Genomic DNA, 16259 nt, shown 5'->3' with positions numbered 1-16259 from the left:
CTGATTCCTTCATACAACTTTAGAAAGGGAGCCAACAAAATGGAGAGGACCGACATCAAGTTGCATTGCGCTGTAAATGAGATCGAACTCAGATTGGGCATGGTTGTGCCAATTAGATAACGCAAATTACATTAAAGAGAAACTTATGTCTGTTTACTTTAATTTCATGTTTACTTTATTTTTCTTCAAACATAAAATGCTTTTGAAACCAACATTTTATTTTATCCCATAGGCTTCTCTGGAGAGCTGAAGTTTGGTTACAGGAGCCATCTCCCATTAAAATCCACTTGAGTGCTTAAACCAACATATTTATTTATTGTTTGCTTGTTAGGCGCTTATACAGGAAGTAAATACTGTTTCAAAGCGCCCACATGGCAACAGTCAGGGGACAAGGGGATGTAAAATTGATTGAAATACATACAAATATTAATATAGGGGGAGGCAACCCTACTATGCATTGTGAGTGTTCAGAACGTGCAAGTGCAGTTTTCACATCTATGAGAAGAATAAGAAAAAAACAGTGTAATGTCCACTGTTGAACACCACAATGTAGCCAGTACATTACACCGACAAAAAAAAAGATTGTCTAAATTTGCTCCAGGGTTCATTGTGATCATGGCATCTGCATTGTACAAAACATTTGTAAAATTATCAAGCACAGTCAAATAGTTTTCCTGACCACATGAACACATGCAGCTAAAAAGCTTTGAAGGAATGTTTCCTAACACTAAAAGATACAAAAACAAATACTAGTGCATATTTATTTTTATTTACAACAATTCATTCAAATTTGCTACAGAAAGCTGTGATACAAACATTTCAATATATAAACAAAAGTTGTGCTTGTACATAAAGTTCACTGTGATAAGGACCAACAACTGATTACCACTGTAATTGAAACTGAGTCAATTGTTTGAATTGAAATTTTTACAGGCAATGCTTCTTTGCATGGTAGGATTTTTGTGGCTTTGTATAGTGTCCATGTCTTGATTCAAAGTGCATCAATAGGATTTGTAATTGCATAACACCTTCATAGTTTTACATGGGAAGGTTACAGCATAAGAAACTCTACAGTATCCCAAAGCATTTTAAAAATATAGCAGAGTACAAAATGAGCCAAGGCAAACACTATGGACCATCATATGGTCCAGAAATTCCAACAATAAATGTATGCTGCTCCTGCTTCTGAATCTTTATTTTATGAACTGTGCAACTTCAAACCCTTAAAAGGGTAAGTAAGAAAGTGTATGCAAAAAATGTCCAATTACTATTTTGTTAATTGTAAAGCAAACCAATGATGGACATATGAAGTCTAATGAAAACACACTGCTCAAGAAATTAGCATTAAGTTCTATTTGAGTTGAAATATATTTTATTTGAAAACTTCTTGCTTAACAGAATAAATGATTTAAAAGATCTAATTCTATGAATGTTCTCATAGCTTACAATATAAAACAATTAATGTACTTTAGTAAACTGTATATATTTTTAAAGCTGCAATTACAAAAGTTAAAGGAATTCAAATTTCTTTATCACAGAATTTTAGAATACTTGTTTGATATTAAATAAAATAGTCTGATCACTTGGTAAGTGAATTTACAATACACAAATTATGCTTGCAAAACCACTGAGATTTAAAGCTAACCTTATTAGAGAGGTAAATAAAAAATGAAATTGCAAACTCAAGTATGCCCTTTCCATGAAAGTGTATAAGGCTCTGTGCATTCAGTGATAGAACACGAGTGGTCTTTAGACGATCAGCATCCTCATGTTATAAAGTTCTACCTTAATATATTTGTTCTTTATCTGAATATGCACTGCATATTTCAATCAACTGATAACTTTTCAACAACTAATTTAAAATGAATACACGAAAATTAAATAAAGCAAGGTAAACAAGAGGCTATACAAATGACTATTTGAAAATTAAACGTTAGGAGAAAATATTTCAGAAAATTAGCATATCAGTACAGTTAACACTGTCGATATGACTTGCATACATCGTAACTTTTATTAAATGAGCGCTTTAAAATAAAGTATATTTTAACAGTAAAGAATTTACACAGTATTCACAACATTAATATATTTTCATTTAGATCGTTTTTGTTCGATCTCCTTCATTCCACCATGCCTGTTAGTCATATGCTTGCGAATTTTACGCTACAATACATTACAGATATATCCTTGGACTGGGAGTGGTTCACAATTATTTTACTTTAGAAGAGTAATGAACTGTCAGTAAAAATGTGTCATACTCGCCTTCCCATGAGAGGTTAAAAAACATTGTCCACAATGAATTCCAAGCAAAAGAGCTAACCAAAGCCAACTCATTGGTGATATGAAGTGAAATAAAACAAAATAGTTTTTTTTAACTAAAAGTAATAAGCCTGTGTGTAAAAAAATAAGTTAAACGAAAAACAAATCTGATAAACACTGACCTAAAGTCTCCATTCTCAATACGTTTTCAATTGTTATTTGCAAAAACAGAATTATGTTTTTTTTAAAGTAAACGTTCAGTCAGACTTGCCTAAAGAGTAAATGCTGGTAAGCCATATGCGAGCAGGACCAGAACATTTTGCACACACTAGACACTGACACATAAACCGTTACATTCTTTTGAGTATCTCCAGGAATTAACAAGGTAAAATTGCCTTTCATGAAGGGTTTAGAACATGTACGGATTTGCATATACCGGTCTAAAGAATTTGATCAACAGTTTGATAACTGTTTGCAATATTGAACAGATTGGTTTTTGCATTTTTTATCAATGCTTTTTTAGTGCAAACTACCTTAAGGTGAGGGTTTCATCTATGGAGAGCAGCAGATGCTCAAATTTATTTACAGGAACATCAATGACAATGAAACCATGCATCTAGAATAGTGAAATGAACTGCAACAGTATATCCTAGTCCAGGCTCTCTTATTGGATAACAAAGCAAAAGAGCAGCAGTTTTATTGAACTGTTTTAGCTGGTCAGTTTCCCTAAAATGATTAAAAGGGTTGGCAACACAGTTTTAGATTTAACCAAAAAGAAGACCTACATTGTAACTTATGAACAGTATTGTAAATAAATCAACAGTTTTCACACATTTTCTCCTAAGAGGCCCATGACTGAATAGACTATTTTTCAAATGCTCCTCGGCACATCATGCTATTCAAGTTATACCGAAACCTCTCTCTGGTGATCAAAGTGAAAGGAAATCTTTAAGATTACAAAATACTGATATCTTTATTTTAGCAAGATTTTAAGTGTGATTGCTCAGGTTAACACCAACGGGTATATATTATCATACATAATCATACCAGGTAGTTGGTGTTCAATGTTCAGGGAGAAAGTTTCAAAGATAATTTCTTTGATTTGTAGTGATTAAAAAAATGGATCTAAAGAAAACATGTAATGATGCCCAACATCCTTGGATGTGTGATTCATTGTCAGTTAATTACGGTTGCATTCACTCCTCAGTAAAGTATTCAAAGGAGCAATGCTTGCACTCTTCTCAACTGAATATTTGGGGAATTCAAGTACCCCTGATACAGGCTGGAAACAGTAAAAGAAAAAGTTTGATAACAGAATGGCAACTACCTAGAATATAAACTACAAGTTCCGAAGGCTATGATCCGGTAGAGTGTAGGCTCGGAATAGGGTAGAATTTTGAAATTCTACTTTGTGCTGAAGGGTTAAGGCACTCTGATTCGCCACACATTTGAAAGAAAACCTCCTGTTCTTGAAGCTTTCTGGCAAATTCTTCTTCAAGGATCTGAAATCAATGGGATAAAATAAATTCAACATGATTTAAAAATAGAAATTAATCTGCAATTGTTGGTGCATGTATGAGCAACAAGTGTCATTTACTTTTTTGTGTTGGTGCCAGCACTACATCATAATACGCATGGTATGCAGATCAAAGATTTCAGATACACTTCTACTTTTTCAGGAAAAAAAGGGATTTAATCGCCTCATTTTGAATTATCCACTTCTTTATCATATGCATATTCTTTATTGGTTTCTTTTTTCTATTACTTAAGCATTGCTTTCTTTGAACAGGTTAAGACATCTAGCTCACCATCAGAGAAAATTGTTAGGGAGAATTCTCTGTTTGGGCTGAATTTCCCTACCTAGTGAGTCCCCCAGCAGCTTTGCTGGATTTCTGGGGTTTCTTTTTTTTCTCCTGCCAAGAGTGAGACTCTTTTACCCTCACTCTTGGACCTGTTGAAGTGTGTTTTCTTGGTTAAACCTTGTGTTGAATGGGCTATGGGGTCTTTTACTCCATAGGGCCTCATGTATTTTTGTGATGTGGGTTACACAGCACCCTCTGTGCCGTGACCCAGGGGTGTCCTAGGGACTCCCCAACATAGACTCCATACCCTGGGACTGACTGCTGTCTCCTAGGGCATGTAAAGTCACCAAAGACTTTGCTAGTCTTGAATCCTGAACAGAACCAGTACAAACCATCATATTGTGGACGTACTGGCTGGGGCAATTCGATTGCCCCAGGGTCTGTTAGTCGAGGGGGCACGTCTCCGTCCCCCCTGATCGAGTTTTGGCTGGTGGCAGTGGAAACTACTTTTTATATTCGACCGCGAATATTTCCCTATGGGATTTCCCATTGTTTTAGGCTAACACATTTAATTATTTATTTACGGTAGCCTTAAACATACCGCCGGTTTATATATTTATTATTATAACTCCGGTTGGGACTTTTTGCCAAAACTTGATTCTAAAATGGCGTTGGCGTTCGCCTCTGTAACTCTGACCCAAAGTGGAGCCCTTTGTTCCACTTTTGGCAGGCTTCTCCACAGAAGCCCTCCAAAGTGGTGCCACTCTGTCTGGGGTACTTAGGAGGGGTGGAGGGGGATTTAGGCACCCTGGACTGAGTTACCTTGGTAACTCAAGTCGCACTCCGTCCTGATTGGCCCAAGTGGTGAGCCGGCCGGCTCACCACTTAGCATGTTTGAGTGACAGCTAGGCTGGGTGAATGGGGGTTTGCTGCATAAAAGCAGGGCTTTGGGGACTGGAACTTCAGAAGTCGCCACAGGACCAAGAATCCGACGAGGGAAGAGCTGAGCCGACCTGCTTCGACGACACCACCCGGTGGAGCCCTGCTGAACCGTCTCACCACCTTTCCCGACGACCGAGGAGAACTCTTAACGGAGTGGCTCCTTCCCTTGACTGGTGGGGACAACCAGTTTTCACCTTCTTTCCGCTTCTCGAGGTATCTCGTGGCCGCCTTGCCCGTGCCAAGCACCCCGGCAACCGGAATACCACACTTTTACCCCTAACCGCGAAAGTCGGTACAACCCTTTAACCGGAGGACTCCGCGGCTGGTTTCTTCCCGGGCAGTGCAACGACCTTCTTCTTCTGCTCTTCAGCGAGAACTTCTTCTCCCCTGACCGACGTCGAGCCTTGCTGCCACTGCCTGGAACAACTGCCACCGCTGGAGGATCCTTTCCGCTTAAGGTACCGTGTTCCGCCTGGCTTCCCTTGCCACCGACTGTACGGGGTAGATTTAGCCCCCGGCTTTCGAACCTGGGAGTGCCTGGGACACCCTGGCTAAACTTTCTAAGCCACTCTAAACTCTTTCTAACTCTTTGCAAGACTTTGAATCCCTACTAACAGTGTGATCTTGGGCACATTTTCGCTCCGGCTACTCTAAGAGTGGGCCCTGCCTAGTGACTTTTGCTCACCTGTGACTTTGTACTTCTTTGAGCCTATTGCAAATGTTCTGGACCTTAGAGTGGTGTGGTTAACCTATTCCCGTTTCTTTTATCCCTTTCTTGAACCTACTAGAGTGTCATCTAACGTTAAGCACTCACCTCTGTTCGAATTATGTGGTGTTAACCTAGAGTTGTCTAGATAGGAGTAAGGGTTGGAACTGCTTTCATTATAACTGTGTTTGAAGAGTTTGTACTATATTTTTGCTAGAGTGATTTCAACTTATGTGTGTTTAATAAATAAATAACTATATACTTTTGAAACCAAGCTCTGGTCAGTGTTTGCTTGTGCTATTGTGTTTGAGTACCTATGGTGTATACTTTACATACTGCCTAACTCTTCTTGAGGGAAGTCTGACTGCTCAGCCACAGCTACCAAGTAAATCTGGGTGGTGCAGACTGCTACCAAGTGGGTTTACTGCTATACCTGTAGTCTTAAATCTTTTGCAGTGTTCCCCAAGGGAACTGCACAGGTTTCTGCCTAACAAAAATTATCTAGCTAGAAATTATCAATAATCTAATCATTATGTTATAGCTCAATCTCCCAAAGCTAGGATGCTACACAATGTTTAGATGCAAAGTAAAATGCCATACTATTAAAACGAAAAAATACATACACCTGAATATTCTAATTGTTCACATTCAGAATGTGCTACTTCACAATCCACATTCTTCTCTTATAAAAAAACATTGTATGATATTAATTGAAATCATGCATACCAGTTGGTTGAAACTGCTGACAGTCTCATTCCCAAAATCTTTTTTTGCTGTAGTTACTGTACAAAATATCCGCTGTGCATCACTTTCATCATTACTTCCAGAACTGTGAATTTCATTTGAGCTGTTGTGGTCTTTTTCTATAAAGTGGTTTGACACTATTTTCTACTTTCGGTCCCTATGCTAGATTGTGCTCAGCTTAGCAGGCTTAATTGTATTAATTTCACCAAAGAAATAGATGCCAAAGAGGACCAGGGTGGGACAATGCCAGATTTGTATTCGGTTTTCCCCTTCTCTAATGGTATATCAGGCTGAAAAGCTATGGTTTTGAGAGTAATCTAGAGCAATGCCAGCAATTGATGGATTTAAAACTATCCATCCATCATACTTCAGTTTTCTTTTTCTTTGCAAGTCACACCAATTGGACTTTTGTGCCCAGATGCGGGTTCCCAATTTATTATGCATCACACTCGTGATGCTGAAACATGTCTGGGTTGTGTGTGGTCCGTTGGAGAAGGGATGTGACAAAGCAGTGCAGGCAGGACTGATTCATTTGGTATGGGACCAAGCCTAATTTTCAGATGGGTTTCCCTCCTGTTCCGTTAAAGCAATGGTTTGGAGGGTTATCCAGATAATTGCCCCTAGTTATGATGGATTTAAAAGCATCCACCCAACCCTCATCCTACAGAGTTGCATAATTACCATATACCAAATTTTGAATGTCACAAGATGCACTATTTGTTAGAAAAAACATCTTGCCAGTTAACTAATGTCCACAATGGTTTCCCTTTATTGCATTGTTACAGTTTGAACAATATAAACACTGGAGCATCCCCGTTTTTGGTTTCTACAAAGATTGTTGGCGTCTGCCCGTCTCCTTTAACTATGCTCCTCAGGGCATTACTTCATCGAAAAGAACACAGTGGTGGTTTTGGAAACATTATTTACAGATCTGCACTATGTTTAATTATCTTCCAGTTTTTATGAATTATCCTTTTGATCCAGTAAAACTATCTTGAAAATGAAGTCAGACAAAGGGAACCATTGTGTAGCAAACACATTGGTAAGCTGGACAATATTTCCAAAACCTTTGCAACACACATGGAATATAATGCGTTATATAAAACATTATTTAGAAGCATGAATTTGGGATATTTATATTCATATTTTATTTATAACGCGCTCATACACATGTGTTTCAGAGCGCGACAAGGCAAGGGAGGGGAACAGGGGAGAAAACAAAACAGCGATCTTACTAGGCCCAGTGACATTGAGAACTTGCAAGTGCTTGGGAGAGGGTGCAGGGAAAAAGTGCAAGGGAGGGGGAGAAGTGGAAAGTGCAGAGCAAGGGGAGAGCAGAAATAAATACTGATAAATACATGATAATAACAGCAAACACGGCAATAGTAGTGCATCCAGCAAGTGCCAAGTTGAGGGGAGCAGACAGGGTAGGTCTGGTAAGTGCAAGGGACAAGGAGGGGGGCCTGTGTGGGTACAGATACAGACACCAGTGCAAAGGGTGGCCAGAAGGCAGTGTAGGAGGGTGGAAAGGATAAGCAGGAGCCTGGGCCCGGTGGACAGAGGGTGGCCAGGTGCACAGTACCAAGAGAGACCAGAATCAGTGGAGGAGAGGGGGGGGTGAAAGCAGAAGCAAAGAGGATGGTCTTAAGGTGCTTCGGGAGCCGGAGGTGGTTCTCCTCAAGTTTTAGGGTTGTAGGGAGGCTGTTCCAGAGGGAGGCCCCAGCTGAAGAAAGAGATCGGCGCCCAGCTTGTTTCTTAGAAAAACAACTGACCATGAGGAAATTAGAGGTAGAGGAGCGGAGAGCTCGAGAGGGGAGGTATTTATAGAGGGATAGCTGAAGGTATTTTGGACCCAGGCCCCAGTAAGCCTTGTGGATACTGCAGAGAGTTTTGAAATTAATCTTTGAATCCACTGGGAGCCAATGAAGAGATTTCAAGGCTGGAGAGATACGATCCCAGGGCTTAAGGCCAAGGACAAGTCTAGCAGTCCTGTTCTGAATTAGTTGCAGAGGGCGGAGAATAGAGGAAGGTAGATTTAAAAAGAGGCTGTTGCCGTAGTCCAACCTAGAGAGAACCAGAGCTTGGGATACCATGAGCTTCTGGGGGAAGGAGAGGAAGGTAGAATACCTCTGAGGAGGTGCAGTAGGAAGTTTGACTTTTTAGAGACCTCAGAGATGTGGGCGGAGAAGGAAAGGGTGGAGTCAAAGATGGCCCCAAGGTTCTTAGCCACACAGATGGGGGTGGGAGGAGGGCCCAGGGAAGCAGGCCAGAGAGTGAGGGGACAGGATGGTGGATCTGTTTTTGCATAGAACATTTACTCCCGATATTGTTTATGTGACCTAACATTTGCTGTATGTTGGTAATGGTAGTTTTGTTTCAGAAAAACCGGAACCCAATCATCTATGGATAATAAAATAAAAACCTAAAAGAGTATTGAAGTTAAGGGCGACAGGCAAGGTTGGGCAGCAACCACAAGATTGTGTCTCTGGCATCTGCACTGCACGGCTTTGTGAAAAAGAAGTTATGTTTAGATTGCGGACATAATTGAAAACCTCAGATTAGGGACATCACTTTGTATACATATAAATTAACATTAAATAGAGATGCAGTGTGTAAAATCTTCAAGCTACAGAATGTGATCAAACCTAACTCATTATCTAAATTTTGATAAATAGCAAAAATCTAATTCATCTGATATCTAGTTGAAACTCAAAAACATGTTGAGGAAAAAAGTTAAAGAGGATAAAAAGGACAAACACGCAGATTGTGCATGAAATGAAGATATTAGTAATTTAAATAAGTGCATTAGTATATTTTGCCAATCAAAATGGAAAATGCTATCATTTGACTCATTCTTTAATACTACATAGTTTGTCAGTCTTCAATCTGTAACTGCATACCCTGAGCATTTCGGAGAACGAAATGAAAGGCTAAGGGTTTTGTTAAGCGCAAAGTGCACCTATGGGCATCTTGGTGCAAAAATGTGGTAAAGAGCACAGGCACAAGAATAAATTCAATCGGGATGGCGAAGTTGAGAGACTTCATCACTAGACAAAACAACAAATGATTTGACAAGGATTTAATGGCAAAAAAGAAGAATATTCCATAGTAATGGCCGAGAGAACAGAAAACAAATGAACAACACAACAACGAGAAACAACGAAAGGTTTGGCAAAAAGAGGAGCATAGATAATGAGCGATACAGTAGGTCAACGTATTGAAAAGAAATGACAGGCCCCCTTCATTGAAGGCCCTGTCAGCCAGGCAGTGGACATTACATTTAACCAGGATAGATATCCAGTGGAGTTTACTAAGAGGTGTAGTATATAAATGGTGGGGCAACTGGTTTACATAGCCATTTGATCTCATAACAGCACTATATTGCTAGTTGTGGTTCCACTTAAAGAGCAAGTGTAATTTCTATGCAACCAGGTTGACTAAAAAAGCTTTGTCAACTGAAATCATTAACTATGAATACAAAATTGTTGCTGAACTACTCTCATAAAATCCAATTTTTCAAGACAAAGATTATTAAACATAGCACTTTCGTTGCAATTTTGCCATCCACACTTTAATGAATATTGTCCTTGACACTGCCAACATGTTAGCAATTACAGCTTCCGAAGGAGAAAGTAAAAGCATTGCCATTTTGAATACATGTTTTTGTTAAAGGTATAGATGGAGATGCTTTTTCCAAGCAGACGTGTACAGTTTACAAAAAATACACAGTGAAGGGCTATGGCCAAGATGACCAAGTGATTGGGCGCACTCTGCATCGACTTCAGTAGCATGCCACCAGGCCACACTGAAGAATACCCATTCCAGAGGGTATGGAGCTGTAGTAATATCCCATGTAAATGCTGCTCAGTGCGAGAGCACTACTGCTTCTCATCTTAAAAGGGAGCCCTGAGAAGGCAATCTAGACAACCCCCAAATACACAGGAAAGATAGCAGCAGAGCACAGACACTATTGCTGTGTGTCTAGGATCTATCGAGAGTGAAGCAGAGGGCCATTGTCAGTCTTCTGCCATTCCCACACGCTGCTAGACCTTTCCTCCTGATCATTTAACGAGGGGTGGGAGTTCTGAAAGTATGGAACCAAAGCAACAGAAAGGCAGCCGGCTAGCAGGAACAGAGCTTTGGTGAGTGGGTGGGGTGCAGCAGTGGGGGAGACTAGGAGTCGAATCCAAAATAACAGAAGAGAGGCCATGGGGCAAGGAGGTAGGGGCCTAGGGAAGACTGGGTCTGCAGCATGCATCACTTAAGTTTAGGTACCTCATGGGTACACAACTGCGGTCTGACTAGGAACAGCCCAGACAGGTGCACTCCCCTTTTGAAGTCAATGGAAGAGTTCACCTAGAAATTATAAGTTACTCACCGTAGCGAGCCCCCTTTCCTCCATACTGCATGGGCATCCCTTCCAAGGGACGGGACACGGAACCCTTTTCACCAGAAAAAACCTTCTTCCCCTTTAAATTTAGAGGCGTGCGGGGGTGCAGCCCAGGGAGTATACGCTGCCCTGACTCCGCCCTCCGGCGCCACACCTCAGTCCCCATTGATGCGTCGACAATAGATTTAACATTGCCTAATGACACCAGTATTATTAGAGGGGAGGTTGGTGGGACGTCTAGATGAAAGGGGACAAAGGACTAAGATTACTTTAGTCACTACGGTCATTACTCTTGCGTCCCGTCCCCTTTCCCCCATACTGCATGGGTGATTACAACGGAACGTAGCCCCAGAGTGGAGACAAGACCCCCCTCAAGCAAATCGGTTCCTGAGAACCGCCTGTCCGAAAGCCGCATCAGATCTATAGCCGGCATCCAAACAGTAATGCTTCAAGAAAGCCGAGGGAGGGCCCAAGTGGCCGCCCTGCTTATGACTTGCCAAGGGACATGGCGCTGGAATGCGATGGCCGTTGCCTTGGCCCTGACTGCATGGGCATGCATGTTGATTGGAAGCGGGGTGTGCTGACCCTTGTACGCTTCCTTGATGGCAGAGAACATCCAGCGGGATATGGAGGCCTGATAACCTGGTCTTGAGCCTCCGAAAGCGACAAACGGGGCGTCCGATTTGCAGAAGCCCTTGGTCCTGTCCAAGTAAAATTTCAGGGCACGCCTGACATCCAGACAGTGCAGCACTCTCTGTGCTTCGTCCTTGGGATTGGCAAAGAAGGTAGAAAGGACTATTTCCTCGTTCAAGTGGAATGCAGACGGCACCTTGGGCAGAAATGCCGGGTGTGGCCGCAGGACTACTTTGTCCCTGTGAAAGGTAGTATATGGTTCCGAGGCGACCAGCGCCTGCATTTTGCTGACTCTATGAGCTGAGGTGAGGCCGACTAGCAAGGCCGTCTTGATGGTGACCAGCCTTATGTCCGCAGACGCCATTGGCTCGAACGGTTTGTGTGTGAGGTGCGCCGGAAGGAGAGTACATCTACCAAAGTACATGCAAGGGGGTCGATTTCCTTTGAGTCTGCCCAGTGGCAGAATCTGGTCCATTTACTTTTATACTGGGCCCTGGTAGCCTTGCTCCTTGCGCCCTGTATGATTTCCAGATTAGCCAGCGAGAGGCTGAGGTGCTGCAGCGTTACCTGCTCAGATAACACACTGAGGGCTAGTTTCAGTGGCGCAGGGTGGATGACCCTGCCCCCCATTTTGCGCCAAAAGATGTGCTGGGCCCGTCGGGAGGTGAATCAAAGGCATCTCCGAGAGGCTGAGCAGCTTCGAAAACCATGGCCTGACCAGCCACCATGGAGCTATTAGAACGATGTTGAGTTGGCGAGACTCCTTGATCTTGCAAATAACCCTGTGAATCCGTGGAGTGGCCAGGAAGGCGCAAGCCTTCATGCCGGTTCACTGAAGCATAAATGCGTCGCCCAGAGTGGCCGGGGCCGCGTCCCCTGTATCTGCGAGGAGGCGAACTGAGGGCACTTCTTGTTGTGCCAGGTGGCAAAGAGATTCTCCTGGTGATGATCCAACCTGTTGAAGATCCCCTGAATGACGAGGTCGTTTACCTGCCACTCGTAATTGTCCGCACCCAACCTGCTGAGCCCGTCTGCCTCCAGGTTGGATTCCCCCGGGAGGTGGACTGCTGTGAGGTACATTTCGTTTTACAGGGCCCATTCCCACATGCTGATTGCCGGTCTGCACAGAGGAGGGGGATCTGGTGCCTCCCTGCTTGTTGACGTATGTTAGGCAGAATTATATGCAGTACCCTTTGGGAACACTACACACAATTAAGACAACAAGTGACAGTACAATTTCACCTTTGGTACAAGCCTGTACTACACAGTTATAGTGGTAGCAGTAGCGGAGCAGCCAGACTTATCTCAAGAGTAAGTGAGCAGTACAAATAGTTACACAAAGGACAGCAATTACTATGATTTAGGCAAACACTGACTCATAGTTTCCAAGTAAAAGAATATATATTTATTTACTCAACAGTTGTATAACATTTCATTATTCTAAGCAAGTTAAAAATCACAATCATAAATACACCACACCACTTCCCTTAAATTCCAGACAAGTTAAGCTCACAAAATGAAGTGGGAGCAAAATGGCACTCCAGCAATTTAAAAGGGAGGGAAAGAAAAAGTTATTAGACTTTAGGAAAAACCAACAGGTTTTTCTCAGGGCAATTGAACAAGAGAGACTACAGTGAGGAGATCAGCTAGAAAAGGGTTAGGGCCAAAGTCAATGGGTCAAAAGTGTTTTGCTCAAAGATCACACGGTTCAGGGTAGTTTGCGGTAAGGTTCATGGCACAGATTCCAGACGAGGTTGGGTGGTAGAAAAGTTAGTTCAAAGAGAAGAGAAGGACAAGCCCTTGGATTGGAGAAAGATTTCAAACACTTTCCTCGCGGATGAACGAAACGTACAACCGGGTTTGCACAGTACCTTAAAACGGAGAGGGAGCTGTAGCTGAGGTCGGATGTTCCTGGTGGTCCTGCAGGCTCACGGTTCCTGAAGCGACTGTCGGACTGACACGAAGTAGGAAGACTGGAGGGTCCTGCGCCACCCAGGGAAGAAACCAGCAGCAGAGCAAAACAACTAATAAAAGGTGCACTCCGTAAAACCCAAGCAGGGTCCGACCTTCCTGGCTATCCGGCCCACTGTAGCTCTGTACAGCAAATTCAACCAGAGGAGGGGTCCTGGCTTGTAGTTTGGGTGAACTGGTTGATCCCACCAGCTCAAGGGAAGAAGTTTCCTGGAGGCTCTTCTCTGTCGTCGGATTCTGAAAATTCGGACCTGCAGCAGGGCTTCACCAAGCGGTTCAGTAGTGGTAGGGGTCCTCTTCTTCCAGTTCCTCGTTGGTTCTTTCGTTACAGTGGCGACTTTGCTCTTCCAGTCCCAGAGACCTGCTTTTTATGCAGTTTTCCCCCATTCATACAGCCTGGCTGTCAATTACACAGCAGGGTGGCTGGCCTGGCAAGGCCAGTCCCCTTAGCCAATCAGACAAGAGTGCGACTTGGGTTACACCAAGGGAACCCATGGTAGGGGTCCGAAGATCCTTCTATCACATCCTGCCTACCTAGACTATCAGATGCCTTAAGGAGGGCTTCTGTGCAGAAGCCCGCGAAAAGAAAGCAAACAAAGGAGTCATCCCCGGTTTGGCACGCAGAGAGAAACATGAAAAAGACTAACAAAAAGAAATGGCGAATAAACCCAGCCGGAACCAAAATAAAAGGTATTTGGTCAAGCGGGTTTATGTTCGAGGCTAATATAATAGCCTAAAACATTACCACGTTTATATAAGATAATCACGGTAGAAAAGTAAGGGTAGGTACCACTACCACCAGCCAAGTCTTAATGAAAGGGAGCGAAACAATGCCCCAAGAGGTACAGACAAAAAGGGATCAGAGTTAACCCTTTCCAATACTCCATGTAAGATGGGGTGTACTGGGTCTGTGGTTTAAAGTGACTATAGTAAAGTTAATGGCAACTTTACCCTTTTCTGGGGCACTATAGTCAGCCCCATAAAATGGAGTCGTTGGGAAGTCTAAAAGACAACCCTGTGTCACTGCACTGAAGGTGCTGTGTAACACACGAACAATATGGTGCCTTGGAGTAGGTGAGGCTCCAGTGCCCAAGATCACACAGAAAGTAGAAATACACATAGCAAAACACATGTAAGAGTGGAAAAAAGGCTCACACTCTTACCAGGTGAAAACAATTAATCCTAGAGATCCAGCAAAGCTGCTGAGGGACTCATTAGGTAAGGGAATTTAGCCATTTATGAGAATTCTCCCTAACAACGTAATACATGTTGGTCGAGTGACCTGTCTGGATGAGGACAACCTTGCCCCTGAGAAGTGGTAGGAATGCTCTGAGCGCTAGCCAGATGGTGTTCAGCTCTAACCAATTGATGTGGTATTCCTGCTCCCGTCGAATCCAGGTTCCGTGGAACGAGAGACCGTCCAGGGTGGCTCCCCAGTCCTCGAGCGAGGAGTCTGTGGTGATGGTGATCTGCGGGGTGGGCACCGAAAGGGCTTGCCCATCCGTAGGTTGCAGTCCGTGGACCACCATGTTGGGTCCGGGTGGAGAGATGGAGGAAAGATGATCCTCTCTGATTGAGAGCCCCACTCCTGGTTCCATGAGGCCGCGAAGTGTAGCTGAATCCTCCTCAGTCACGTGTGTGTGTGATGGCTAAAAGGACCGCCGCCAAGAGACCAAGGAGATGTTGGTACCACCAAGCCGAGGTCACTTCTCTGCTGAAGAAGTGGGCGGTGGCCCTCTGGATGGCCGAGATCTTGTCCTCTGACGGAAATACCTTCTCAGAGCAGGTGTCCCAATGAGGCCCAAGAATGTCAGACTGCGTGGGCTGCAGCTGCGACTTCTCGAGAGTGAGAAGCCCAGATCGTGCAATGTGTTCATAAGGGCATGGGAATAGGGGGGAACCGCTTCCGGAGAGGTAGCCCTGACGAGCCAGTCGTCGAGGTATGGGTAGATGTGGAGGCCCTGCGCTCTGAGGACAGCCACTGTATTCATGAGCCTGGTGTTAGGCAGAATTGCATGCAGTACCCTCTGGGACCGCGAGATACAATTAGGACTACAGGTGTAAGCAAGACCAACCTTTGGTATAAGTCTGCACCACACAGTTTTTGGTAGCGAGCTGAGCAGCCAGGCTCATCTCAAGAGTGAATGTGAGCAGTACAAGTAGTTACACAGAGGACCTTCAATCAAAGTGTTTCAAGTAGACACTTATACTCAAGGTTTCATAGTAAAACACGTATTAATTGCACAATAATTTAGAAAACATTTCAATAGTAGAAGACAACTTATTATATACCAATACACTTCAATACAAGATTTTGAGATAGTTTGAGCTCCCCTGAAATAGGAGCAAAGAACAAGTTACTTCTTACCTTGTAACGTTCTTTCGACGGGATGTTCCTCCGACGTATTCTTCATCTTAGATATCTCCTTCCAGCTCTGCTGGCCTCGGAACATTTTTTCTCTAGAGGGCGCTGCGCGTCGACGTCCTCCGAGTCGATGTCCCTCGACAGCCGCCGTATCGACGACGTCATCCTGCCTATAAAGGCCGCGCGCAGCGTCCGTTGCTCAGTTCCGTTTTGTAGCCCACAATAATTCTTTCTGGACTAGACTAATCACCCTGAAGGAGCACAATCTGCAACAACAAGGGAAGTAGAACTGCGGGGATGGATGGGAGGGTCGATGAGGAATACGTCGGAGGAACATCCCGTCGAAAGAACGTTACAAGGTAAGAAGTAACTTGTTCTTCGAAGGGATTGTGTCCTCTGACGTATTCCTCATCTTAGATAGGCTCCCATAGCAGTATTCTATTATTGGAG

General features: G+C 43.3%; 1 protein-coding gene across 3 annotated transcripts in view; it reads right to left on the bottom strand.

Annotated features, from left to right (window-relative positions):
• Positions 1–747: 747 nt before the first annotated feature.
• SLK (STE20 like kinase) overlaps positions 748–16259 on the bottom strand; it is a 985407-nt gene continuing 969895 nt past the window's right edge. For all 3 annotated transcript variants that reach the window (XM_069611736.1, XM_069611737.1, XM_069611738.1), the window contains one exon: positions 748–3758. In XM_069611736.1, the coding sequence (XP_069467837.1) occupies positions 3612–3758 (147 nt within the window). In that variant the 3' untranslated portion in view covers positions 748–3611. The remainder of the gene's footprint in view (positions 3759–16259) is intronic.

This window comes from Ambystoma mexicanum, chromosome 8 (genome assembly GCF_040938575.1).
Source record: "Ambystoma mexicanum isolate Mex_15411 chromosome 8, UKY_AmexF1_1, whole genome shotgun sequence".
Taxonomy (NCBI): domain Eukaryota; kingdom Metazoa; phylum Chordata; class Amphibia; order Caudata; family Ambystomatidae; genus Ambystoma; species Ambystoma mexicanum.
Note: the sequence above shows the minus strand (reverse complement) of the source record. Positions and strands in the feature narration are given on the sequence as shown.